This window comes from Scyliorhinus canicula, chromosome 24 (assembly GCF_902713615.1).
Source record: "Scyliorhinus canicula chromosome 24, sScyCan1.1, whole genome shotgun sequence".
In the NCBI taxonomy this organism is placed as follows: Eukaryota; Metazoa; Chordata; class Chondrichthyes; order Carcharhiniformes; family Scyliorhinidae; genus Scyliorhinus; species Scyliorhinus canicula.
Window position 1 is genome coordinate 25,635,657 of NC_052169.1, and position 27,619 is coordinate 25,663,275.

The 27,619-nt window shown below is 50.3% G+C and overlaps 1 protein-coding gene across 1 annotated transcript in view; it reads left to right on the forward strand.

Moving 5' to 3' along the window:
* Positions 1-27,619, forward strand: part of LOC119956733 (talin-2) — a 369,765-nt gene that overhangs the window by 160,303 nt on the left and 181,843 nt on the right. The window contains exons 4-11 of the mRNA XM_038784070.1: positions 2-16; positions 313-465; positions 1,512-1,654; positions 5,942-6,069; positions 6,284-6,347; positions 8,832-8,936; positions 12,613-12,768; positions 14,186-14,287. Coding sequence (XP_038639998.1) covers positions 2-16; positions 313-465; positions 1,512-1,654; positions 5,942-6,069; positions 6,284-6,347; positions 8,832-8,936; positions 12,613-12,768; positions 14,186-14,287 — 866 coding nt within the window. The remainder of the gene's footprint in view (position 1; positions 17-312; positions 466-1,511; positions 1,655-5,941; positions 6,070-6,283; positions 6,348-8,831; positions 8,937-12,612; positions 12,769-14,185; positions 14,288-27,619) is intronic.

Consider the following 27,619-nt stretch of genomic DNA (forward strand, 5'->3'; position numbering starts at 1 on the left):
ATCTGCAGTCGAATAGGTTTGTCCAACAGCGCTGCGCGTTCAACAGCTCTGCCCCCCGACCCTCTTCTCCCCCTCCCGACCCTCGTCCCCCCCCCGATCCTCGTCTCTCTCTCTCTGCCCCCCCCTCCCGACCCTCGCCCCCCCGATTCTCGCCCCCCCCCCCCGATCCTCGTCTCTCTCTCTCTGCCCCCCCCCCCCCGACCCTCGTCCCCCCCTGATCCTCGTCTCTCTCTGCCCCCCCCCCCCCCCCCCCCCCCCCCCCCCCCCCCGTCCCGTGCCACTAAACACCTGGTTATGTTTTTCTAATTCCAGGTATCACAAATTATGAAGAATATTCTTTGATCCAGGATATAATTGAAGAGAAAAAAGAAGATGGAACAGGGACACTGAAGAAAGACAGAACTCTGTTGAGAGACGAAAAAAAGATGGAGAAGTTAAAAGCCAAGCTTCATACGGACGATGAACGTAAGCCTGTCTTAGTTTAGAATGGAATCGGGGTTCTTCCAACATTGAACTGTTTTGGATCTGCAGTGAATTTCACGGATTCCTTAAACGGGAAATTGTCCCACATTAAAAAAATTCCCAGTTCCTTGTAACTTGAGTGATATTTTCAGGGGCTGCGGTGTCGTTGGAGCTGTGAGTGTGAATGGGAATCCCTCGATCCCATTATTTGGTGAGGCGATCATACCAATTGTGTTCCACAAGATTGTTTTCTGGAAGGGTGGTGTAGTGGTTAGCACTGCTGCCTCACGGCGCCGAGGACCCGGGTTCGATCCCGGCTCTGGGTCACTGTCCGTGTGGAGTTTGCACATTCTCCCTGTGACTGCATGGGTCTCACACCCACAACCTAGAGATATGTACGGTAGGTGTACTGACCACGCTAAATTGCTCCTTAATTGGAAAACAAATTTATTGGGTACTTTGAATTAAAGAAAAGGATTGTTTTCTAGCATCTCCAAAAATTGGATTGCTCTTTCGAGAGGCTGGCATGGGTACAATGGGCCAAATGGCCTCCCCTTTGCGAGAGGCTCTGCGTTCATTCAGATGTTACTTGTGAAGTTGCAGACCTGGCTGTGCCCAGTGCACGGTGTGGGCGGGGTCTTGAGCGTAATGGATCGGGACCCCGGTCGAGAGGGAAGAGTGAGGATAATGATTGTGGTGATCTGCACGTACACCAGGGACTAGAGCACAGATGTAAAAGCCACAGCATCACTAGAGGGCAGCATCAGAGACGGGTATAAAGGGTCCGACACAAGGGAGGATCCGCCTCATTTAGAAGCACAGGGCTAGAGAGCAGCAGCAGCACACAGACAGCTCAGCATAGGCAGCTTACCTTAGCTTCACTGGTTATACCTCTTTACTGTATTACGTCTGGTTGCACTCTGGAGACAGAACAAACCCACTGAATAAAGTATTTGTGTTAACTGGAAGTCTACAATCTTTATTCAGACTAAGAGAATAACATAATGATGATGGATGTTGTCTGTATATTGTTTTTTAATCTCCGACAGTGAATTGGTTGGACCACAGCCGAACCTTCAGAGAGCAAGGAGTTGATGAGAATGAAACGCTGTTGTTACGGCGGAAGTTCTTTTACTCTGACCAGAATGTGGATTCCCGGGATCCAGTGCAGCTTAATCTGCTGTATGTCCAGGTACAGGATTCCTTTCACTGATTTGACAATAGGGGAGGTGCCGTGGTTGAGTGTGATGAGGGAACTGGTGATTTGGGCAATTTGTGTGGAAGAGTTCGGATGGCCGAGAAACCGTATCACATTGCGGCCCGTTTTATTGGCACAATGCGAGCACCTAAGGATCCAGAATGGCAGGTGTTGCACACGGACCCCTTGTGTGGCATGAGTGTCCCTCATTGCAATCCTGTCCGTGTTCAAGCACAAACCAGTATCAAGGTCTCTCCACCTGGACACCATCTCGGTGAAGTAGAACGTCCAGAATCCATTACAAACAATGGTGTAAATTAAACAAATTGAACTGCTCTTTTGTCTTAATTTAAAATCATTTCCTTTTGGCTAAGCCCCCATCCCTTATGTTACATTGAAAACCTGGGGAATGAGGGGGGTGGGGGAGGGGTGTCAGTGACAGGCTCCTTCCTTAGCCAAGATCCCAAAGGTTGTCTTTGACCTCCTGACCTTGTGGGTAATTGCACAAGATGTCAGCACTGGTCTCCAAATCTGTGCTTCTGCTGCAGTCAGCAAGGAGTGAATCCCAGTGATCTCGAGGAACATCCCTCCTCTCTCAGTTGGATGGCACGGGAGGGCGGGCGAATTTAAATACCCCATCTGAAACCCCAAACTGTACGATTGATTGTTTGATTCATAGAACATAGAACATTACAGCGCAGCACAGGCCCTTCGGCCCTCGATGTTGTGCCGTCCTGTGAAACCCCTCTAAAGTCCCTCTACACTGTTCCCTTATCGTCCATATGTTTATCCAATGACCATTTGAATGCCCTTAATGTTGGCGAGTCCACTACTGTTGCAGGCAGGGCATTCCACGCCCTTACTACTCTCTGAGTAAAGAACCTCCCTCTGACATCTGTCCTATATCTATCTCCCCTCAATTTAAAGATACGCCCCCTCGTGCTAGCCATCACCATCCAAGGAAAAAGGTTCTCACTGTCCACCCTATCAAATCATCTGATCATCTTATATGCCTCAATTAAGTCACCTCTTAACCACCTTTTCTCTAACGAAAACAGCCTCAAGTCCCTCAGCCTTTCCTCATAAGAACTTCCCTCCATACCAGGCAACATCCTGGTAAATCTCCTCTGCACCCTTTCCAATGCTTCCACATCCTTCCTATAATGCGGAGACCAGAACTGTACGCAATACTCCAAATGCGGCCACACCAGAGTTTTGTACAGCTGCAACGTGACCTCATGGCTCCGAAACTCAATCCATCTACCAATAAAAGCTAACACACCGTACGCCGCCTTAACAACCCTCTCAACCTGGGTGGCAACTTTCAGGGATCTATGTACATGGACACCGAGATCTCTCTGTTCATCCACACTACCAAGAATCTTACCATTAGCCCAGTACTCTGTCTTCCTTTTACTCCTTCCAAAATGAATCACCTCACACTTTTCTGCAATAAACACCATTTGCCACCTCTCAGACCAGCTCTGCAGCTTATCTATGTCCCTCTGTAACCTGCAACATTCTTCCGCACTGTCCACAACTCTACCGACTTTAGTGTCATCTGCAAATTTACTCACCCATCCTTCTACGCCCTCCTCCAGGTCATTTATAAAAAAACAGCAGTGGCCCCAAAACAGATCCTTATGGTACACCACTAGTAACTGAACTCCAGGCTGAACATTTCCCATCAGCCACCACCCTCTGTCTTCTTCCAGCTAGCCAATTTCTGATCCAAACTGCTAAATCACCCTGAATCCTATGCCTCCGTATTTTCTGCAATAGCTTACCGTGGGGAACCTTATCAAATGCTTTACTGAAATCTATATACACCACATCAACCGCTTTACCCTCATCCACCTGTTTGGTCACCTTCTCAAAGAACTCAATAAGGTTTGTGAGGCACGACCTACCCTTCACAAAACCGTGTTGACTATCCCTAATCAAATTATTCCTTTCCAGATGATCATACATCCTATCTCTTATAAACCTTTCCAAGACTTTGCCCACAATAGAAGTAAGGCTCACTGGTCTCTAGTTACCGGGGTTATCTCTACTCCCTTTCATGAACAAGGGGACAACATTTGCTATCCTCCAGTCTTCTGGCACTATTTCTGTAGACAAAGATGACTTAAAGATCAAAGCCAAAGGCTCAGCAATCTCCTCCCTAGCTTCCCAGAGAATCCTAGGATAAATCCCATCCGGCCCAGGGGACTTATCTATTTTCACACTTTCCAGAATTGTTAACACCTCCTCCTTATGAACCTCAAGCCCTTATAGTCTAGTAGCCTGTATCTCAGTATTCTCCTCGACAACAATTGCGTGAATACTGACGCAAAATATTCATTTAGCACCTCTCCTATCTCCTCGGACTCCACACATAACTTCCCACTACTGTCCTTATTGGCCCTAGTCATTCTTTTATTCCTGACATACCTATAGAAAGCTTTAGGGCTATCCTTGATCCTACCTGCCAAAGACTTCTCATGTCCCCTCCTGGCTCTTCTTGGCTCTCTCTTTAGGTCCTTCCTAGCTAACTTGTAGCGCCCTAACTGAACCTTCACTTCTCATCTTTACATAAGCCTCCTTCTTCCTCTTGACAAGTGATTCAACTACTTTCGTAAACCACGGTTCCCTCGCTCGACCACTTCCTCCCTGCCTGACAGGTACATACTTATCAAGGACACGCAGTAGCTGTTCCTTGAACGAGCTCAATTGTGCCCATCCCCTGCAGTATCCTTCTCCATCCTATGCATCCTAAGTCTTGCATCATCGCATCATAATTGCCTTTCCCCCAGCTCTAACTCTTGCCTTGCGGTATATACCTATCATTTTCCATCGCGAAAGTAAACGGAACTGAATTGTGTTCACTATCACCAAAGTGCTTACCGACCTCCAAATCTAACACCAGGGCAGCAGGGTAGCATGGTGGTTAGCATAAATGCTTCACAGCTCCAGGGTCCCAGGTTCGATTCCTGGCTGGGTCACTGTCTGTGTGGAGTCTGCACGTCCTCCCCCCCCCCCCCGTGTGCGTGGGTTTCCTCCGGGTGCTCCGGTTTCCTCCCGCAGTCCAAAGATGTGCGGGTTAGGTGGATTGGCCATGCTAAATTGCCCGTAGTGTCCTAATAAAAAAGTAAGGTTAAGGGGGGGGGGTTGTTGGGTTACGGGTATAGGGTGGATATGTGGGTACCTGTCCTGGTTCATTACCCAGTACCAAATCCAATGTGGCCTCGCCTCTTGTTGGCCTATCTATATACTGCGTCAGGAAACCCTCCTGCACACATTGGACAAAAACGGACCCATCTAAAGTACTCGATCTATAGCATTTCCAGTCAATATTTGGAAAGTTACTAAAGTACTCGATCTATAGCATTTCCAGTCAATATTTGGAAAGTTACTAAAGTACTCGATCTATAGCATTTCCAGTCAATATTTGGAAAGTTAAAGTCCCCCATAACAATTACCCTGTTACTTTTGCTCCTATCTAGAATCATCTTTGCAATCCTTTCCTCTACATCTCTGGAACTTTTCGGAGGCCTACAGAAAACCCTAACAGGGTGACCTCTCCTTTCCTGTTTCTAACCTCAGCCCATACTACCTCAGTAGACGAGTCCTCATCAAATGTCCTCTCAGCCACCGTAATACTGTCCTTGACTAGCAATGCCACCCCTCCCCCTCTTTTACCACCTCCCTGAGCTTACTGAAATATCTAAACCCAGGCACCTGCAACAACCATTCCTGTCCCTGCTCTAGCCATGTCTCCGAAATGGCCACAACATCGAAGTCCCAGATACTAATCCATGCTGCAAGTTCACCCACCTTATTCTGGATGCTCCTGGCGTTGAAGTAGACACACTTTAAAATACCTTCCTGCCTGCCGGTACACTCCTGTACCCTGGCACCTGGGAGGCAACACACCAACCGCGAGTCTCTTTCTCTATCTACCCCCCTAACTACGGAGTCTCCAATGACTCTTATACGCTGTTTGCTGATGGAGTTGGGCCTGTTAAGCCTGTTGGAAATGGCTCCATCTCCATGTGTGTGATGGGGCAGCTGACTTTGTTGCGTGGGTGCGCATGCTTGTAAGTGTATGCGCAGGTGTGTACGCATTTGTGTGTGCACATTTGTCTACGCATGTGTACATGTACGCATGTGCGTGGCTGTGTCAGAATCTCTCTCTCTATCTCAATCTCTCTCCAATTGTGTCTTTATTTTTCTTGGTACAGTAATAAATTTGAATAAGGCCAATCTCTTTTATATTTCATGGCGCTTTGCTGTGTAAAGGCTCGGGATGATATTCTCAATGGGTCGCACCCGGTTTCCTTTGAGAAAGCATGTGAATTCGGGGGCATTCAGGCCCAGATCCAGTTTGGACCTCACGTGGAACACAAGCACAAACCTGGATTTCTCGAGTGAGTTCCCACATTAACTGATGGTGTTCTGCATGCCAGGGGGGAAGGAACATGACTTGGGGGGGGGGGGGGGGGGGGGGGGGGGGGGGTGGAATAGAGTGGGGACCCTTGAATTGCTGGGGACTGGGGCTGTGACCTTGAGGGGCTGTGTGACTGGGGTGGTGGCTTTAATGCTCTCTCTCTCTCTCTCTCTCTTCTTCACCTTGTATTCTAGTCTGAAGGAGTTCCTGCCAAAGGAGTACATTAAACAGAGAAATGCAGAAAAGAGGATATTTCAGGTACAGAAGCTGCCCTAACACAATATACAACAGCTTATCATTTCCAGGTCTGCATTCATGATAAAGCAGTGTTTAAAAAAAAAAAAACTCCTGGAATGCCAGTTGGTGAAGGTTAGCACTAGAGGCAACCTTTACTCAATTTTATATTTATTTACAGAGTGCAACATTGCAAGCATACACCTCCTAACCCAACTACGCCAACAGTTTCAGTTGTAGAGAGTGGCAGCCTTCCATCTCATTGGAAGATGGTTTGTGACATGGTCGTCAACTTTGTGTTGAACATTCTCTGGCGTGGCCCCACTCTGGCGTGGCCCCACTCTGGCGTGGCCCCACTCTGGCGTGGCCCCACTCTGGCGTGGCCCCACTCTGGCGTGGCCCCACTCTGGCGTGGCCCCACTCTGGCGTGGCCCCACTCTGGCGTGGCCCCACTCTGGCGTGGCCCCACTCTGGCGTGGCCCCACTCTGGCGTGGCCCCACTCTGGCGTGGCCCCACTCTGGCGTGGCCCCACTCTGGCGTGGCCCCACTCTGGCGTGGCCCCACTCTGGCGTGGCCCCACTCTGGCGTGGCCCCACTCTGGCGTGGCCCCACTCTGGCGTGGCAGTCTGTGCTGCGAGCATTGAGCTGAGACGGTGCAGGATTCACTAGTCTCTGTTTCTTCTGGGCCCCTCTTGTCCAGGTGGCTCACCTCTTCCAAAGCTATTCTAAACAGAGGTCACTGCCATCAGCGACCATCTGTCATTGTCCACCAGCTTCATATCTTACTTGCTGGTGTCCTTGCAAAGGGAGATATGGAGGCCAAGGATTTTGCGGCCCAGTGGTCAGTCTATTGTACGAAGATCCTGTGGTAAATGGCCACTATCCATCTGATGACTCCTGGCCGACCCAGTGTAAACATCAACGGTTTAGCGATGCGTGTATTACATTAGGAGTGAGCAGACTCCAGGACCTCTTGAGGAGGTGATCGCGTCCTGCCAAGCGATGTTGAGCATAGATCTGGGAGAGCGAAGGTCTCCGACCTTTCAGTTTGTGTCTCTATATGTGAAACCCCCAAGTTCTGTCCACACCACCTGGATACAAATAAATAAAAATATACAAAAAATACTTGCGGTTTATTCAATCCCTCTCGAGCTTCCAATCGCAATATAATATAAAGGATCCCTCTGGAAAGATTACTTTATCAAAGCCCATTTAGCAGTAACTCTGCTGCAAGTAACTCACCTCCTGACTCCCCAAAGCCTGTCCACCATCTACAAGGCACAAGTCAGGAGTGCGAGGGAATACTCTCCACTTGCCTGGATGAGTGTCGCTCCAACAACACTCAAGCAGCTCAACACCATCCAGGACAAAGCAACATCGCTTGATTGGCACCCCATCCACAAACATTCACTCCCCCCCCCCCCCCCCCACCACCACCACCACCATCACCACCACTACCAACGAATAGTGGCAGCTGTGTGTCCCCTCTACAAAATGCAGTAACTCACCCAAGACTCCTTACGCAGCACCTTCCAAACCCATGACTTGTACCATCTAGAAGAGCAGCAGATACCTGGGAACCCCACCACCTGGAGGTTCCCCTCCAAGTCACTCACCACCCTGACTGGGAAATATATCGGCCATTCCTTCACTGTTGCTGGGTCAAAATCCTGGAACTCCCTCCCTAACGGCGCTGTGGGTGTACCCACCTCAAGGACTGCAGCGGTTCAAGAAGGCAGCTCATCACCACCTTCTCGAGGGCAATCAGAGATGGGCAAGATATGGTGGCCTAGGCAGCAGTGCCCATACACCGTGAATACATTTAAAAAATGCTGCTTCCTCCTGTCTGTAACCTCCTTCAAATCCGATCACCCACCCATCTCTGGCCTCTTGTATAATCCCAATTTTAAGTGTCCTGCCCACCATTGGTGGCCCTTCCAAGACCCTAAGCTATGGAACTCCCTCGTGAAATCTTCTCCCTCTAGATCTCTCTCTCCCTCTCTTACCATAAAGTGCTCCTTTTCGAGCCTCCCACTTTGATCAAGCTTTTGCTCATTTAGCGTAACATCTCCTTAAGTCGAGCTCAGTTTGATAACGCTTGTGCTTTGGGTCGTTGAGCTAACTTCGAGGTGCTATATCATTGCAAGTAATTTGCAATTAACAAGATGCAACTGTTCTCAACTTTAACAAAGACATGATTCAGCACCAGAAGGAGACCAGGGGAGAAATATCGATCATGGTGAAATATGGAGAGAATTTTAGCATTGAAGCCCGTCATACCAATGCCAGTGCTAGCATTGCCCCCTGTAGTTAATCGCTGTAATCCCACTTCCCTGCCCTTTCCCACGCTTTTCTTCCCAACTGCATGACCGTTTTAAAGAAGCCAAATGGAGAGGAGTAGGGAGGTGGGAAGCGAGCAGGAAAGACGCGCAGGGGGAGAGCGATTCACCAAAACAGCACTTCTGCAAAGTCAGAACTTAATTTTTCTTTGTGGTTTCTTGCGTTAGGACCACAAGAACTGCGGGGAAATGACTGAGATTGAAGCAAAGGTTAAGTACGTGAAGTTGGCGCGCTCACTCCGAACCTACGGGGTGTCGTTCTTTTTGGTGAAGGTAAACACCTCTCCTCATCCACGCGCTTCAGAATCTGAGCTACCAGCTGTGTTCCGATGGTGAAAGGGTGAGGGTTGTGTGTGTTGGGGGGGGGGGGATGTTTGTGTGTGTGTGGGGGTTGTGTGTGTGTTGGGGGGGGGGGGATGTTTGTGTGTGTGTGGGGGTTGTGTGTGTGTGTGTGTGTGGGGGGGGGGGGTTGTGTGTGTGGGGGTTGTGTGAGTGTGTGTGGGGGTTGTGTGAATGTGTGTGGGGGGGTGTGTGTGTGTGTTGGGGGGGGATGTTTGTGTGTGTGTGGGGGTTGTGTGTGTGTGTGTGTGTGGGGGGGGGGTTGTGTGTGTGGGGGTTGTGTGAGTGTGTGTGGGGGGGTGTGTGTGGCGGGGGGTTGTGTGTGGGGGTTGTGTGAGTGTGTGTGGGGGGGTGTGTGTGTGTGTGGGGGGGGGGGTTATGTTTGTGTGTGTGTGGGGGTTGTGTGTGTGTGTGTGTGTGGCGGGGGGTTGTGTGTGTGGGGGGGTTGTGTGTGTGGGGGGGTGTGTGGTTGTGTGGGGGGTTGTGTGTGTGGGGGTTGTGAGTGTGTGTGGGGGGGTGTGTGTGTGTGTGGGGGGGGGCTATGTTTGTGTGTGTGGGGGGGTGTGGGGTGTGTGTGTGGGGGGGGTTGTGTGTGTTTGTGTGGGGGGGGTTGTGTGTGTTTGTGTGTGTGGGGGGGGTTGTGTGTGTATGGGGGGGTTGTGTGTGTATGGGGGGGTTGTGTGTGTGTGTAGAACGTTCAGTGGAGCTTTAATGAGCAACGTTTGAAGCTGTCATTCCTGACTTGATGCCTTTTTAATATTAATTTGTTGGGTAAAGTGATTGATTCGTTGGGAGCGGAAACGGGAAATTGCTGTTGTTAACTGTGACCCCCGCTCAAGTGAGGGATGTCTGTGCTGGCCAATGAACTTCCTTCAATCTGTGCTACCGCCAACCAAAACCCGAGCCAAACTCCGTACTGACAATCCCATTTTCCCCATCCTCGCAACTCTCCCCGTGTCGCTGCAGCGATGTGTCTCAACTAGGACCCTCCGAGCTTATCGAAAAGCCTGATCAGACTGTCATTATCCATTGGCAGTGTCTGATCAGACTGTCATCCATTGGCAGTGTCTGATCAGACCGTCCTGTTCCGAATCCTGAATCTCACCCAATCTCCCAGAAGTTTGAAGTCCAGCATAACTTTGATTGTCCACTGACTGCTGTTCCCTCTAAAAGTCATTTGTAACTGATGCTTTCTCTGCTAGCTTTTCCCAAGCCAATATGTTACTTTTTACCACAATGGCCCAGACCTTCCAATCCATGGATCGCCTGAGAGGGATGTACACTCACCCCCTCCCACCCCCCCAAAATGTGCTACAGGAACCATTTTGAAGTCCCAACACATTTGCCTTCATGGGAATTGCCTGGGGAGTCTGAGCGCGCCTGGGGAGTCTGAGCGCGCCTGGGGAGTCTGAGCGCACCTGGGGAGTCTGAGCGCGCCCGGGGAGTCTGAGCGCGCCCGGGGAGTCTGAGCGCGCCCGGGGGAGTCTGAGCGCGCCCGGGGGAGTCTGAGCGCGCCCGGGGGAGTCTGAGCGCGCCCGGGGGAGTCTGAGCGCGCCCGGGGGAGTCTGAGCGCGCCCGGGGGAGTCTGAGCGCGCCCGGGGGAGTCCTAGCGCGCCCGGGGGAGTCTGAGCGCGCCCGGGGGAGTCTGAGCGCGCCGGGGGAGTCTGAGCGCGCCCGGGGGAGTCTGAGCGCGCCCGGGGGAGTCTGAGCGCGCCCGGGGGAGTCTGAGCACGCCCGGGGGAGTCTGAGCACGCCCGGGGGAGTCTGAGCGCGCCCGGGGGAGTCTGAGCGCGCCCGGGGGAGTCTGTACGCGCCGGGGGAGTCTGTACGCGCCGGGGGAGTCTGAGCACGCCCAGGGGAGTCTGTACGCGCCGGGGGAGTCTGTACGCGCCGGGGGAGTCTGAGCGCGCCCGGGGAGTCTGAGCGCGCCCGGGGAGTCTGAGCGCGCCTGGGGAGTCTGAGCGCGCCTGGGGAGTCTGAGCGCGCCCGGGGAGTCTGAGCGCGCCCGGGGAGTCTGAGCACGCCCGGGGAGTCTGAGCGCGCCCGGGGAGTCTGAGCGCGCCTGGGGAGTCTGAGCGCGCCCGGGGAGTCTGAGCGCGCCCGGGGAGTCTGAGCACGCCGGGGGAGTCTGAGCGCGCCCGGGGAGTCTGAGCGCGCCCGGGGAGTCTGAGCACGCCGGGGGAGTCTGAGCGCGCCTGGGGAGTCTGAGCGCGCCCGGGGAGTCTGAGCGCGCCCGGGGGAGTCTGAGCGCGCCCGGGGGAGTCTGAGCGCGCCCGGGGGAGTCTGAGCGCGCCCGGGGGAGTCCTAGCGCGCCCGGGGGAGTCTGAGCGCGCCCGGGGGAGTCTGAGCGCGTCGGGGGAGTCTGAGCGCGCCCGGGGGAGTCTGAGCGCGCCCGGGGGAGTCTGAGGGCGCCGGGGGGAGTCTGAGCGCGCCCGGGGGAGTCTGAGCGCGCCCGGGGGAGTCTGAGCGCGCCCGGGGGAGTCCTAGCGCGCCCGGGGGAGTCTGAGCGCGCCCGGGGGAGTCTGAGCGCGCCCGGGGGAGTCTGAGCGCGCCCGGGGGAGTCTGAGCGCGCCCGGGGGGGTCTGAGCGCGCCCGGGGGAGTCTGAGCGCGCCCGGGGGAGTCTGAGCGCGCCCGGGGAGTCTGAGCGCGCCCGGGGGAGTCTGAGCGCGCCCGGGGAGTCCTAGCGCGCCCGGGGGAGTCTGAGCGCGCCCGGGGGAGTCTGAGCGCGCCCGGGGGAGTCTGAGCGCGCCCGGGGGAGTCTGAGCGCGCCCGGGGGAGTCTGAGCGCGCCCGGGGAGTCTGAGCGCGCCCGGGGGAGTCTGAGCGCGCCCGGGGGAGTCTGAGCGCGCCCGGGGGAGTCTGAGCGCGCCCGGGGGAGTCTGAGCGCGCCCGGGGAGTCTGAGCGCGCCCGGGGGAGTCTGAGCGCGCCCGGGGAGTCTGTACACGCCCGGGAGTCTGAGCGCGCCCGGGGGAGTCTGTACACGCCCGGGAGTCTGTACACGCCGGGGGAGTCTGTACACGCCGGGGGAGTCTGTACACGCCGGGGGAGTCTGAGCGCGCCCGGGGGAGTCTGAGCGCGCCCGGGGGAGTCTGAGCGCGCCCGGGGGAGTCTGAGCGCGCCCGGGGGAGTCTGAGCGCGCCCGGGGGAGTCTGAGCGCGCCCGGGGGAGTCTGAGCGCGCCCGGGGGAGTCTGAGCGCGCCCGGGGGAGTCTGAGCGTGTCTGGGGAGTCACCTGAGGAAGGAGCAGTGCTCCGAAAGCTCGTGTTGAAACAAACCTGTTGGACTTTAACCTGGATTTAACCGGATTTTCCATCGGAGGAAGGTGAGGGGACAGTTTATTGTCTGACTCGGGGTTTCTGATCAGAGATTCGGAAGATTTGTGTTAAAATGTATCACTAACCGAATTCTATGGCATTCTGTTCTACAAACACTACAGTGTGTATCAGCCATGATTGAATGGCGGAGCAGACTTGATGGGCCAAATGGCCTAATTCTCCTCCTCTGTCTTATGGAAAGGAAATATATTGGAGCTCGACTGGTTTCAGCATAACTTTGGAGCAGTGGGTTTACTGGATGAACTGTTACAGGTCAATGCTCTTAACGTTTTTAGGAAAAAATGAAGGGGAAGAACAAATTGGTTCCCAGACTTCTGGGGATTACCAAAGAATCAGTGATGCGAGTCGATGAAAAGACCAAAGAAGTGATGCAGGAATGGCCACTCACCACCGTTAAACGCTGGGCAGCCTCTCCAAAGAGCTTTACTCTGGTAGGATATTGGAAAAGTTGCCTTATTGCCTGTAATTCCAGAGCCGTTTAATTTGTTCCGACAGAGATAGAATCCCTACGGTGCAGAGTGAGGCCATTCAGCCCATTGAGTCTGTACTGATCCTCTGATAGAGCATCTACCCAGGACCACGCCCATCCCTGTAACCCCACCTAACCTTTTGGACTCTTAAGGGGCAATTTAGCATGGCCAATCCACCTAACCTGCACATCTTTGGACAATGGGAGGAAACCGGAGCACCCGGAGGAAACCCACGCAGACATGGAGAACGTGCAAACTCCACACACGCAGTCACCAAGGCCGGAATTGAACCCGGGTCCCTGGAGCTGTGAGGTAGCAGTGCTAACCACTGCCACCATGCCGCTCCTGATGATGAAACCTGAGAAGCCCCTGGGCCAGGATTTCATTGTCTCGCCGCAGTGTGTGTCCCCCCCAGACAGGAAGGCTATAACATCCTGATGTTTATCTCCTAGAGAATGGCCACAGTCAACCCCGGGGGGCAAAGGGAGTCCCCCAACTTCCCCTGGAGAGTTTAATTTGTTGCAACAAAGACCCAATATTTGGCTTCTTGCCTTTACTATGCATTCCTTCCACCATCACCGCTGCAGTGCGTATGAACTCTGGCCATATCCACGTGCACCCCAATTTGCATGGGCCACAACACCACCCTTTGTGTCCTGTGCGGGCTCTGCAGTACTTGGGGGACATCCACCCAGGCGCGACCCATGACCTGGTGTAACGTGCGAGCTGATGCTGGAGCCGTGGTTGGGGATTTTTGTGAATGGTGTTGGAGAGCAGAGGTGTGTGTCCGCTCCAAGCAGGTGCAGCTTACTCCTGGTGTTGGAGAGCAGAGGTGTGTCCCCGCTCCAAGCAGGTGCAGCTTACTCCTGGTGTTGGAGAGCAGAGGTGTGTCCCCGCTCCAAGCAGGTGCAGCTTACTCCTGGTGTTGGAGAGCAGAGGTGTGTGTCCGCTCCAAGCAGGTGCAGCTTACTCCTGCACTCAGCGGGCTGCTCCGAATCCTGCACCTTGGTAACGCACGCCAACAGAATCTGCCTTTTGGGATTTGGTAAAGGGGAGCAGGTATAGATTGTCACTTCAGCATGTGGCCTCCTGGATGGTTTGTGCCAGCTCATGCCAAGAGCTGGTACGATGAAGGTTTCAACCCCCGAATTACATCAAGCAATTTTGGGTCGATGATTTGGTCTTCAACTGGAGGAGCCAGTTGGTGATGTGGGCCTCCTCCAGTTGAAAGAGATGAGGGGAGTGGGTTATCTGGTGGTTACCCTTTCTCTCGGATACAGTGTGGGAAGATAGAAGGAACTGGGAAGCAGCCTGGATGCTCTTTGAAGTACCTTTCCATCACTCACTAACGTTCATCCAACTCTCTCTTCATCTGTAGGATTTTGGCGAATACCAGGAGAGCTACTACTCTGTCCAGACTACTGAGGGTGAACAGATCTCTCAGCTAATCGCTGGCTACATCGACATCATCCTCAAGAAGGTTAGTCTACAGAGAAACAGAGAAAATAGGAGCAGGAGGAGGCCATTCGGCCCTTGGAGCCTGCTCCACCATTTACTATGATCATGACGGATCCTGAGTCTGCTGAAAATTCTGTCCGAAATCTGAAGAGAAAATCATTCTGAGAGTCTAGTTCTCACCATTCCTCAACTTTCTGTCCTCACAAGCTATCACCCTGATTCCAAGCCCACCTTCCTTTCCGTAACCTGCCGTTATCTCTCAAACCAGCACCCCAGCTTTACAACAAGTCCCGTGTTTGAAGCTCTCCAATTGGTTCCCCGCTCTGACCCAACGCTCAAACCACTTGAATTAACATCCAAATGGATGGACCGTCGGCATGTGGCGGGAGCCTTCCTCGTTCTCAGATGGTCGACCAACCCATCACCCTCCAACACTTTGCAACTTGCCCTCACAGTTCCACGCTTGCCTGTCACGACAGTTCTCCGTCTGCACCTGTCACGCAGTAGGCGGGTTTACCTAGATGGCTGTCTCACTGTGGACAATGTGAAAATGAAATGAAATGAAAAATGAAATTAAATAAATGAAAAATGAAATGAAAATCGCTTATTGTCACGAGTAGGCTTCAATGAAGTTACTGTGAAAAGCCCCTAGTCGCCACATTCCGGCGCCTGTCCGGGGAGGCTGGTACGGGAATCGAACCGTGCTGCTGGCCTGCCTCGGTCTGCTTTAAAAGCCAGCGATTTAGCCCGGTGAGCTAAACTTGACTTATTGGAGAATAATAAATCTGTTTGCTCCAATTGCTCGGTTCCATGGCTGAACAATTCCTTTACAACAATGGTTATATCGGACTGCCAGATCTGTAACTCCACTGGAGGGTGTGTCTGTGTTTGTGAATTAGTAAGATTGGTATTTACTTTCGAGAATCCATCTCTACAACTTCTCGGTTCCGTTCCATAATTCTAGTTTGTGGCTGGGAGAGAATCTGCCCCACAGGCACGGGAGAAGGTGCAAACTCCACACAGACCGTGACCCAGAGCCGGAATAGAACCCGGGTCACTGGGGCTGTGAGGTAGCAGTGCCACCCTGTTGAGAAAGGAACGGCGAACAACAGAGAAAATAAAATAATGAATTTGAGTCAAGTAAAGAATGGGAAAGAAATATTGGATTGAGAGAGACAAGCGGTCAGGCAGGAACAGTGCAAAATATGTTTTAAATCTCTTCAGAGGAGATTAATACACTCTGGATTGAAATTCAATTGTTTAAATTGTTCTTAACTGGGCCAGAGGTAACATGGCGTTAACCATTATAACATGGCATTAACCATTATAACATGGCATTAACCATTATAACATGGCATTAACCATCATAACACATGGCATTAACCATTATAACACATGGCATTATCCATTATAACACATGGCATTAACCATTATAACACATGGCATTAACCATTATAACACTGCATTAACCATTGTAACACGGCATTAACCATTGTAACATGGCATTAACCATTATGACACATGGCATTAACCATTATAACTTGGCATTAACCATTATAACACATGGCATTAACCATTATAACACATGGCATTAACCATTATAACACATGGCATTAACCATTATAACACATGGCATTAACCATTATAACATGGCATTAACCATTATAACATGGCATTAACCATCATAACACATGGCATTAACCATTATAACACATGGCATTATCCATTATAACACATGGCATTAACCATTATAACACATGGCATTAACCATTATAACACTGCATTAACCATTGTAACACGGCATTAACCATTGTAACATGGCATTAACCATTATGACACATGGCATTAACCATTATAACTTGGCATTAACCATTATAACACATGGCATTAACCATTATAACATGGCATTAACCATTATAACACATGGCATTAACCATTATAAAAACATGGGATTAACCCTCATAACATGGCATTAACCATTATAACACATGGCATTAACTATTATAACACATGGCATTAACCATTAGGGCAGCAGGGTAGCATGGTGGTTAGCATAAATGCTTCACAGCTCCAGGGTCCCAGGTTCGATTCCCGGCTGGGTCACTGTCTGTGTGGAGTCTGCACGTCCTCCCCCTGTGTGCGTGGGTTTCCTCCGGGTGCTCCGGTTTCCTCCCACAGTCCAAAGATGTGCGGGTTAGGTGGATTGGCCATGCTAAATTGCCCGTAGTGTCCTAATAAAAGTAAGGTTAAGGGGGGGGGGGGGGGGGAGTTGTTGGGTTACGGGTATAGGGTGGATACGTGGGTTTGAGTGGGGTGATCATGGCTCGGCACAACATTGAGGGCCGAAGGGCCTGTTCTGTGCTGTACTGTTCTATGTTCTATGACACATGGCATTAACCATTATAACATGGCAGCACGGTAGCATTGTGGATAGCACAATGGCTTCACAGCTCCAGGGTCCCAGGTTCGATTCCGGCTTGGGTCACTGTCTGTGTGGAGTCTGCACATCCTCCCCGTGTGTGCGTGGGTTTCCTCCGGGTGCTCCGGTTTCCTCCCACAGTCCAAAGATGTGCAGGTTAGGTGGATTGGCCATGCTAAATTGCCCTTCGTGTCCAAAATTGCCCTTAGTGTTGGGTGGGGTTACTGGGTTATTGGGATAGGGTGGAGGTGTTAACCTTGGGTAGGGTGCTCTTTATAAGAGCCGGTGCAGACTCGATGGGCCGAATGGCCTCCTTCTGCACTGTAAATTCTATGAATCTATGGCATTAACCATTATAACACATGGCTTTCACCATTATAACACATGGCTTTCACCATTATAACACTGTTCAATTGTTATTGTTAATTAGCAGCTTAACTTTCTGCGATTAGTTTGGTGAGGAATGAATTTTAAAATTCAGTGTAGTTTCACTTGGCACTGTCAGGTCCTCGGCAATGAGGTGTAAGATTTGGCAGGGCTGCTCCGTGTCGAGGCTGCTATTTCTGGGGTGCTGGGATTCCGTAATGGGCTCTTTCGGCATTCTGTATGTTTCTTTTGGAATTGAGTCAGCTGGTATGATCATTTGTTGCACAGGGGGCCAGGGCACTGATGGGGGAAGGGTGTGTGTGGAACATGAATGCTGATCCAGTTCCACACTTTCTCTCTCTCTCCCCAACACCTTGGGTCATTCTCTGCTCGTCCACACTACCAAGAATCTTACCATTAGCCCAGTACTCTGTCTTCCTGTTATTCCTTCCAAAATGAATCACCTCACACTTTTCTGCATTATACTCCATTTGCCACCTGTCAGCCCAGCTCTACAGCTCATATATGTCCCTCTGTAACTTGTAACATCCTTCTGCACTGTCCACAACTCCACCGACTTTAGTGTCATCTGCAAATTTACTCACCCATCCTTCTACGCCCTCCTCCAGGTCATTTATAAAAATGACAAACAGCAGCGGCCCCAAAACAGATCCTTGTAGCACACCACTAGGAACTGGACACCAGTCAGAGCATTTCCCATCAACCGCCACATTTTGTCTTCTATCAGCTAGCCAAATTCTGATCCAAACTGCTAAATCACCCCGAATCCCATGCCTCTGTATTTTCTGCAATAGACTACCGTGGGGAACCTTATCAGATGCTTTACTGAAATCCATATACACCACATCAACTGCTTTACCCTCATCCACCTGTTTGGTCACCTTCTCGAAGAACTCAATGAGGTTTGTGAGGCACGATCTACCCTTCACAAAACCGTGTTCACTGTCTCTAATCAAATTATTCCTTTCCAGATGATTATACATCCTATCTCTTATAAACCTTTCCAAGACTTTTCCCATAACAGAAGTAAGGCTTACTGGTCTATAGTTACCGGGGTTGTCTCTACTCCCCTTCTTGAACAAGGGGACAACATTTGCTATCCTCCAGTCTTCTGGCACTATTCCTGTAGACAAAGATGACTTAAAGATCAAAGCCAAAGGCTCAGCAATCTCCTCCCTAGCTTCCCAGAGATAAATCCCATCCGGCCCAGGGGACTTATCTATTTTCACACTTTCCAGAATCGCTAACACCTCCTCCTTATGAACCTCAAGCCCTTCTAGTCTAGTAGCCTGTATCTCCGTATTCTCCTTTTTCCTGTGTGACTACAGACGAAAAATACTCATTTAGTACCTCTCCTATCTCCTCGGACTCCACGCACAACTTCCCACTACTGTCCTTGACTGGCCCTACTCTGACCTTAGTCATTCTTTTATTCCTGACATATCTACAGAAAGCTTTAGGGTTATCCTTGATCCTTCCTGCCAAAGACTTCTCATGTCCTCGCTTGGCTCTTCTTAGCTCTCTCTTTAGAGCCTTCCTAGTTAACTTGTAACTCTCAATCGACCCAACTGAACCATCACGTCTCATCTTCACATAAGCCTCCTTCTTCCTCTTGACAAGTATTTCTTTTTTTTTTTTTCTTTTAAATTTAGAGTACCCAATTAATTTTTTCCAATTAAGAAACAATTTAGCGTGTTCAATCCACCTAGCCTGCACATCTTTGGGTTGTGGGGGTGAAACCCACGCAAACACGGGGAGAATGTGTAAACTCCACACGGACAGTGACCCAGAGCCGGGATCGAACCTGGGACCTCAGCGCCGTGAGACTGCAGTGCTAACCCACTGAGCCACCGTGCTGCCCTTGACAAGTATTTCAACTGCTTTAGTAACCCATGGTTCTCTCGCTCGACCACTTCCTCCCTGCCTAACAGGTACATACTTATCAAGGACTAAGCATCGTTCCTGAATAAGATTGATCAGGGAGTAGCAAACCCAGGGAGTTACTAACAAGTTCCTTGTGACAAGGCCCCTCTGTCCAAGGGTAGGCTTTGATTTACCACGGCGACAGTGGTTTTTGCTATATGGGTTCTGGTTTTGTAATCGCTCCTCGTTATTTAACCCTTGAAGCTTGAATAAGGTTCTGAAAACCTAGGCTGCAGAATCTAGATCCTACAAATCTAGGGTGATCCCACAATCTTCACTGGGCTGCTGAAATATTATTCCTGATCTTGTCTCTTCCTCATCACTCCGCACATCGCTCTGATCATCCACATTTCATTAGTATCCAGTCATTGTTCCTCTCCTTTGTGTTACCCAGGTTCCTGTGTTATACAGCAACTCTTCCTGTCGACTCTTCTTCAAATCACTCCAACCGGAACAATCCATTGCTTAATTTCCATTTCTATACCTCCATCTTTGGCCAGCTCTGACCCTCAGGAACTTGAAACTATTCGCTTCCTCCAAGTCTTCACTCAGAATCTTCGCACCTTCTTCCCGAGGCTCAAACTGACGGAGGTTTTTGGTCGTCTGATCTTCATACCCTTGTTTTCCGTTGCTTTCTCCAGTTCTCCGCACACTTGTTCATGTTCTCATCCTCCCCACCTCAATGTCACCAAGAACGGGCTATATGGTCGCTATCACATCGCTATTTGTGAGTGTTTTCTGAGCATTGCCTACTCTGTTTCTGACATTAGAATTCAAATAGTACCGGAGGAAGCTGTTTCATTGACTATAATTCACAAAAACTCTTCATTGACAGGAAAACACTTTGGGATGTCCTGCAGTCACAAATGGTGCTCTATAAATGCAAATCAGTTAGTTTTCAAACTTGCAAATAAACAGTTTACACCGCAGCAGTTCCTCAGGGTATTGTCCTCGGCCCAACAGCTTCAGCTGCTTCCCTCCATCGTATTGTATAAGGTGTTAGTGAGGCCACACCTGGAGTATTGTGTTCAGTTTTGGTTTCCTTACTTGAAAAAGGAGGCACTGGCACTGGAGGGTGTGCAGAGGAGATTCACTAGGTTAATCCCAGAGCTGAAGGGGTTGGATTACGAGGAGAGGTTGAGTAGACTGGGACTGTACTCGTTGGAATTTAGAAGGATGAGGGGGGATCTTATAGAAACATTTAAAATTATGAAGGGAATAGATAGGATAGATGCGGGCAGGTTGTTTCCACTGGCGGGTGAAAGCAGAACTAGGGGACATAGGGGAAGTTGATTTAGGACTGAGTTTAGGAGGAACTTCTTCACCCAAAGGGTTGTGAATCTATGGAATTCCTTGCCCAGTGAAGCAGTTGAGGTTCCTTCATTAAATGTTTTTAAGGTAAAGATAGATAGTTTTTTGAAGAATAAAGGGATTAAGGGTTATGGTGTTCGGGCCGGAAAGTGGAGCTGAGTCCACAAAAGATCAGCCATGATATCCTTGAATGGCGGAGCAGGCTCGAGGGGCCAGATAGCCTACTCCTGCTCCTAATTCTTATGTTCTTATGTAAGGTCAGAAGTGGGGATGTTCGCTGATGACAGCACCTTCGCGACTCCTCAGACACTGAAGCAGTCCATGTCCAAATGCAGCAAGCCCTGGACAATATTCCGGCTTGGGCTGACAACTAACATTTGTGCCACGCAAGTGTCAGGCAATCTCCAACAAGAGAGGATCTAACCATCGCCCCTTGACATTCAATGGCATTACCATCGCTGAATCCCCCACAATCAACATCCTGGGTGTTACCATTGATCAGAAACTGAACTGGACTAGCCATATTAATACTGTGGCTGCAAGGTCAGGTCAAATGCAAGGAATCATAAGGCGAGTAACACCACCTGACCCCACAATCTACAAGGCACAAGTCAGGAGTGTGATGGAATACTCTCCATTTGCCTGGATGAGTGCAGCTCCAACAACACTCAAGAAGCTCGCCACCATCCAGGACAAAGCAGCCCCTTTGATTGCTCCCCCTATCCACAAACATTCACTCCCTCCACCACTGACTCTCAGTGACAGCCGTGTGTACCATCTACAAGACGCACTGCAGTAACTCACCAAGGTTCCATAGACACACCGTCCAAACCCACAACCACCACCATCTAGAAGGACGAGGACAGCAGATATCTGGGAACCCCACCATTTGGAGGGTCCCCTCCAAGTCACTCACCATCCTGACTTGGAATAGATCGGCCGTTCTTTCACTGTCGCTGTCCAAAACTCTGGAACTCCCTCCCTAACAGCACAGTGGATTTACCTACATCATAAGGACTGTAGCGGATCAAGAAGGCAACTTGCAACCTTTTGGACGTTTTGGGATGGGCAATAAATGCTGGCCGAGCCAGCAATGCCCACACCCTGTATATGAATTTAAAAAAACGAGATCCAGCTCAATTTCCAGAAGGCATTTGATTAGGTGTCACATTAAATGTTATTGCAGAAAATAAAAGCTGTGTGTGGGGACGGGGAGGAACATATTAGCATGGGTACAGGATTGGCTAGCTGGCAGAAGGAGTTGGCATAAATTAGTCTTTTTCTGATTGGCTGGAAGTGACGAGTGGAGTCCAGCAGGGGTCTGTGCAGGAGCATCGACTTTTTACAATTTATATCAACGATTGAGATGAGGGGAGTGACGGCATGGTAGATACATTTGCAGATGACACAAAGGTGTGTAGGAAAGTATGTTGTGAGGAAGACCTAAGGGGGTTGTAGACAGCTTGACTGAGTGGGTAAATTCTGGCAGATGAAGGATAATGTGGGAAAATGTGAAGTTGTTCACTTTGGCAGGAAGAATAAAAAAGCAGAGTTACGTAAAATGGAGATGAACTGCAGAGGGATTTGGGTGATCTAGTTTATAAGTCACAGTATGCAGGTACAACAAACTAACGGAATGCCATAATTTCTTATGAGAGGAACTGAACATTAATGTAAGGATGTTATGCTCCAGTTATGCAGGGCATTGGTCAGACCACATCTCGAATATTATGTGCCATTTTGATCTCTTTCTTTAAGGGACATGAATGGTTTGGAGGCAGTTTAGAGAAGGTTTACTGGAGTGATACTTAGAATTAGTGGGTTGTCTTATGAGGAAAGGTTGAACAGACTGGGCTTGCTTTCAGTTTGGAAGAGTGAGGGGGCAACTTGATTGAAGTTTATATGATCCTGAACAGTCCTGATAGGTGGACTTGGAGAGGATGTTTTGACTTGTGGGTGAGTCCAGAACTGTTTTAAAATTAGGGGATCACCCTTTTAGGACAGAGATGAGGAGAAACCCTTTCTCTCTGAGGGTTGTGCGATTTTGGAATTCTCTGCCTCAGAAGGTGGTACAGTAAGAAGTCTTACAACATCAGGTTGAAGTCCAACATGTTTGTTTCAAACACTAGCTTTCGGAGCACTGCTCCTTCCTCAGGTGGTGTTGTAAGAATTCTTACTGTGCTCACTCCAGTCCAAGGCCGGCATCTCCACATCAGAAGATGGTGACAGCCAGAGGGGGGTGGGGGAATAGGGAGGGACTGAATATTTTGAAGGGGGGAGGTAGATAGATTCCTGTCAGGCAAGGGAGTCAAAGGCTTTCGGGGGGTAGAAAGGAATGTGAAACCTGAAGGAGAAACAGCCGCAATCTATTTGAATGGCGGAGCACCCGGAGGAAACCCACGCAGACATGGGGAGAACGTGCAGACTCCGCACAGACAGTGACCCAAGCTGGGAATCGAACCTGGGACCCTGGAGCTGTGAAGCATCTGTGCTAACCACTGTGCTACCGTCCTGCCCACAATTTGAGGGGCCGAATGGCCTGCTCCTGGTCAAATGTTCATAATGCTTTGCGCAAGTGAAGGAGACACATCCAGAGTGGGAATTTGGGACTTGGTAATTTGGTGCAGTGAGGTAATCAGGAAAGGTAAGTGCTAAGTCTAATTTTGCTGTTTTTCAGTCAAAAGTGCAGTGTGTAGCTTAGTGTCTGATTGGCTGAAGCTGCCCCCACCCTAATTGCTGAGAGGCAGTTATCTGTCAGTCACCTGAGGCCTGTTTAGTGGCACAAGGGTGTAAATTGTATTCTTCTCTTTGAAGTTTAGGTAGTGTGAATCACCCTGGTTAGCTGAGGTCTGTATAAAAGACAGACAGAAAGCGCACTCAGTAAACTTTGCGCAGGTGAAGGTGACACATCCTGAGTGGGAATTGGAACTTGGTAATTCGGTGCAGAGTGGGAGAAGGTGCTTTATCCCTACCGTTTTGTTCTCTTTCTCCTGGCCTGTAACTGTTAATCTGCAGGGAGAGAACCAGAGAGCATCCTAGGAAGGTAAGTGATTTTTATTTTTATTACCGTTTCAAATTGTGTGGGCGGGGGAACTGAAGTTACATCACAGTAAAGCTGTGACCTGATTGGCTGGCTGGGAATCGTGAAATTTGAAAAGAAATAATATTGTGAAACAAATCTAATTGATTAACTAGATAGTGGAGTAACTAAACCTCAGGGCAGTCATCGGTATTTAGCATTTAATTTTACAGTAAAAATCATCGAGCGTCAGGGGCATATAGTTAATTGTAACTCAATCTAACGATAATTCAAGTGTTTATTATAAATTAATTAGTGCTTAAATGTCGCTCAGCGGGGTGCAGTGCTCCAACTGTGAGATGTGGCAGATCTGTGATGCTCCCAGCGTTCCGATCGACTGCATTTGCAGCAAGTGTAACCAATGGCAGCTCCTCACAGGCCGTGTGGTTCGGTTGGAGCAGCAATTAGATGCACCTAGGAGCAATGCAGGTGGCAGAAAGCGTAATAGATAGGAGTTCGAGAGACGTGGTCACACTCGAGGTGCACGCAGAGTGATGGGTGACCACCAGAAGGGGCAGGCAGTCAGTACAGGAATCCACTGTTGTTCTCCCCCTCTCGGACAGGTATAACGCTTTGGATACTGTCGGGGGTGGGGGGAGAGAGAGAGATAGCCTATTAGGGGAAAACAGCAGCAGCCAGAGCAGTGGCACCATGGCTGGCTCTCATGTTCACCAGGGAGGGTCAAAGCGCAGAAGAGCAATAGTCATAGGGGACTCTATAGTCAGGGGCACAGATAGGCGCTTCTGTGGACGTGAAAGAGACTCCAGGATGGTATGTTGCCTCCCTGGTGCCAGGGTCCAGGATGTCTCAGAACAGGTACCGGGCATCCTGAAGGGGGAGGGCAAACAGGCAGAGGTTGTTGTACATATTGGTACTAACGACATAGGCAGGAAGGGGCATGATGTCCTGCAGCAGGAGTTCAGGGAGCTAGGCAGAAAGTTAAAAGACAGGACCTCTAGGGTTGTAATCTCGGGATTACTGCCTGTGCCACGTGCCAGTGAGGTTAGAAATAGAAAGACAGAGCAGCTAAACACGTGGCTAAACAGCTGGTGTAGGAGGGAGGGTTTCCGTTATCTGGACCACTGGGACCTCTTCCGGGGCAGGTGTGACCTGTATAAGAAGGACGGGTTGCATCTAAACTGGAGAGGCATAAATATCCTGGCCGCGAGGTTTGCTAGTGTCACACGGGAGGGTTTAATCTAGTATAGCAGGGGGGTGGGTACCGGAGCAATAAGTCAGAAGGTGAAAACATTGAGGGAGAACTAGGGAATAGGGCCAGTATGGCTCTGAGGCAGAGCAGACAGGGAGATGCTGCTGCAAACAGCAGGTCTGGTGGCCTGAAGTGCGTATGTTTTAATGCAAGAAGTATTATGGGTAAGGCAGATGAATATAGAGCTTGCATTAGTACTTGGAACTATGATGTTGTTGCCATTACAGAGACCTGGTTGAGGGAAGGACAGGATTGGCAGCTAAACGTTCCAGGATTTAGATGTTTCAGGCGGGATAGAGGGGGATGTAAAAGGGGTGGCGGAGTTGCGCTGCTGGTTAGGGAGAATGTCACAGCTGTACTGCGGGAGGACACCTCAGAGGGCAGCGAGGCTATATGGGTAGAGATCAGGAATAAGAAGGGTGCAGTCACAATGTTGGCGGGTTTACTACAGTAGTCCCCCGTTATACCGCGCTCCGCAATACCGCGGGGGGGCTTATGGACCCCAACTGTCAGTTGTGTCAATTTCAGCGGCTGGCTCACTTTGATCCGGAGAGGGAAGCTGCTCTCTCACTGAAACAATCAGCCGGCCGCTGAAATTGACACTGCCCGCTGCTCTCTCCCTCCAATCAGTACCTCAGCAGCCACAGTACCCCAGCAGCCACGGCCTGTACCCCAGCAGCCACGGCCTGTACCCCAGCAGCCACAGCCTGAAGCCCAGCAGCCACGGCCTGTACCCCAGCAGCCACAGCCTGAACCCCAGCTACAGAGGGGAGGGGCGATGTGAGACCATGCTGGTCTTGCAGAGGCCCGTATGACCTCCTCCTGTGTTCTCTGCTCTCTCCCTCCAATCAGCCGGCAGTGTCAATTTCAGCGGCTGGCTCACTTTGATCCGGAGAGGGAAGCTGCTCTCTCACTGAAACAATCAGCCAGCCGCTGAAATTGACACTGCCGGCTGCTCTCTCCCTCCAATCAGAAACATTAAAACTTAAAAGTTGGATTGGAGGGAGAGAGCAGCCGGCAGTGTCAATTTCAGCGGCCGGCTGATTGTTTCAGTAAGAGAGCAGCTTCCCTCTCCGGATCAAAGTGAGCCGGCCGCTGAAATTGACACTGTTTTAATTAGATCCACGATGGGGGTTTTAAATTTATTTAAAAATCTATGCTAGCGCTTCCCATTGTGAGTCTACGGGGGTCTGACCTCTCCCCCCGCCCCCCGTAGACACTCAATGGGAAGCGCTAGCATAGATTTTAAAATAAATTTAAAACCCCCATCGTGGATATCCGCGGCTCGGTTGCAACGCGGGTGGCTGTCTTGGACCCCAACACCCGCGTTATAAAGGGGGACTACTGTACAGGCCTCCCAACAGCCAGCGGGAGATGGAGGAGCAGATAGGTAGACAGATTTTGGAAAGGAGTAAAAGCAACAGGGTTATTGTGATGGGAGACTTCAACTTCCCCAATATTGACTGGGACTCACTTAGTGCTAGGGGCTTAGACGGGGCAGAGTTTGTAAGGAGCATCCAGGAGGGCTTCTTTAAACAATATGTAGACAGTCCAACCAGGGAAGGAGCTGTGCTGGACCTGATATTGGGGAATGAGCCCGGCCAGGTGGTAGACGTTCCAGTAGGGGAGCATTTTGTGAACAGTGAAATGAAATGAAAATCGCTTATTGTCACAAGTAGGCTTCAAATGAAGTTACGAGAAAAGCCTCTCGTCGCCACATTCCGGCGCCTGTTCGGGGAGGCTGGTATGGGAATCGAACCGTGCTGCTGGCTGCTTTGGTCTGCTTTCATAGCCAACGATTTAGCCCTGTGCGAAACAGCCCCTAGCCCTGTGTTAAACAGCCCCTGTTGACCACAATTCAGTAAGTTTTAAAGTGCTGGTGGACAAGGATAAGAGTGGTCCTAGGGTGAATGTGCTAAATTGGGGGAAGGCTAATTATAACAATATTAGGCGTGAACTGACGAACCTAGATTGGGGGCGGATGTTTGAGGGTAAATCAACATCTGACATGTGGGAGGCTTTCAAGGATAAATAGGAAGATAAAGGAAGAAGGATAAATATGGCAAATTTCAGGAACCCTGGATAATGAGAGATATTGTAGGCCGAGTCATTTGTTAGGGCTAGAAGGCTGGGAACAGACTAAGCCTGTGTGGAATATAAGGAAAGTGGGAAGGAACTTAAGCAAGGAGTCAGGAGAGCTAAAAGGTGTCACGAAAAGTCATTGGCAAATAGGGTTAAGGAAAATCCCAAGTATTTTTACATGTACATAAGGGAATCCCACTGAAGGGAATCTATGTGTGGAGCCAGAGGAAATGGGTGAAGTACTAAATGAATACTTTGCATCAGTATTCACCAAAGAGAAGGAATTGGTGGATGTTGAGTCTGGAGAAGGGTGTGTAGATAGCCTGGGTCACATTGAGATCCAAAAAGACGAGGTGTTTCATAGTTTTCATAGAATTTACAGTGCAGAAGGAGGCCATTCGGCCCATCGAGTGCCCATCGGCACACACGCTCCGCACAGATAGTGACCCAAGCCAGAATGGAACCTGGGACCCTGGAGCTGTGAAGCATTTGTGTTATCCACAATGCTACCGTGTTGGGTGTCTTGAAAAATATTAAGGTAGATAAGTCTCCAGGGCCTGATGGGATCTACCCCGGAATACTGATGAAAAAATGAAAAATGAAAATCGCTTATTATCACGAGTAGGCTTCAATGAAGTTACTGTGAAAAGCCCCTGGTCGCCACATTCCGGCGCCTGTCCGGGGAGGCCGGTACGGGAAACTGATGGAGGCTAGAGAGGAAATTGTTAAGGCCTTGACAGAAATCTTTGGATCCACACTGTCTTCAGGTGATGTCCCAGAGGACTGGAGACTAGCCAATGTTCTTTTGTTTAAGAAGGGTAGCAAGGATAATCCAGGGAACTACAGGCCGGTGAGCCTTACGTCAGTGGTAGGGAAATTACTGGAGAGAATTCTTCGATACAGGATCTGCTCCCACTTGGAAGCAAATGGACGATTTAGCAAG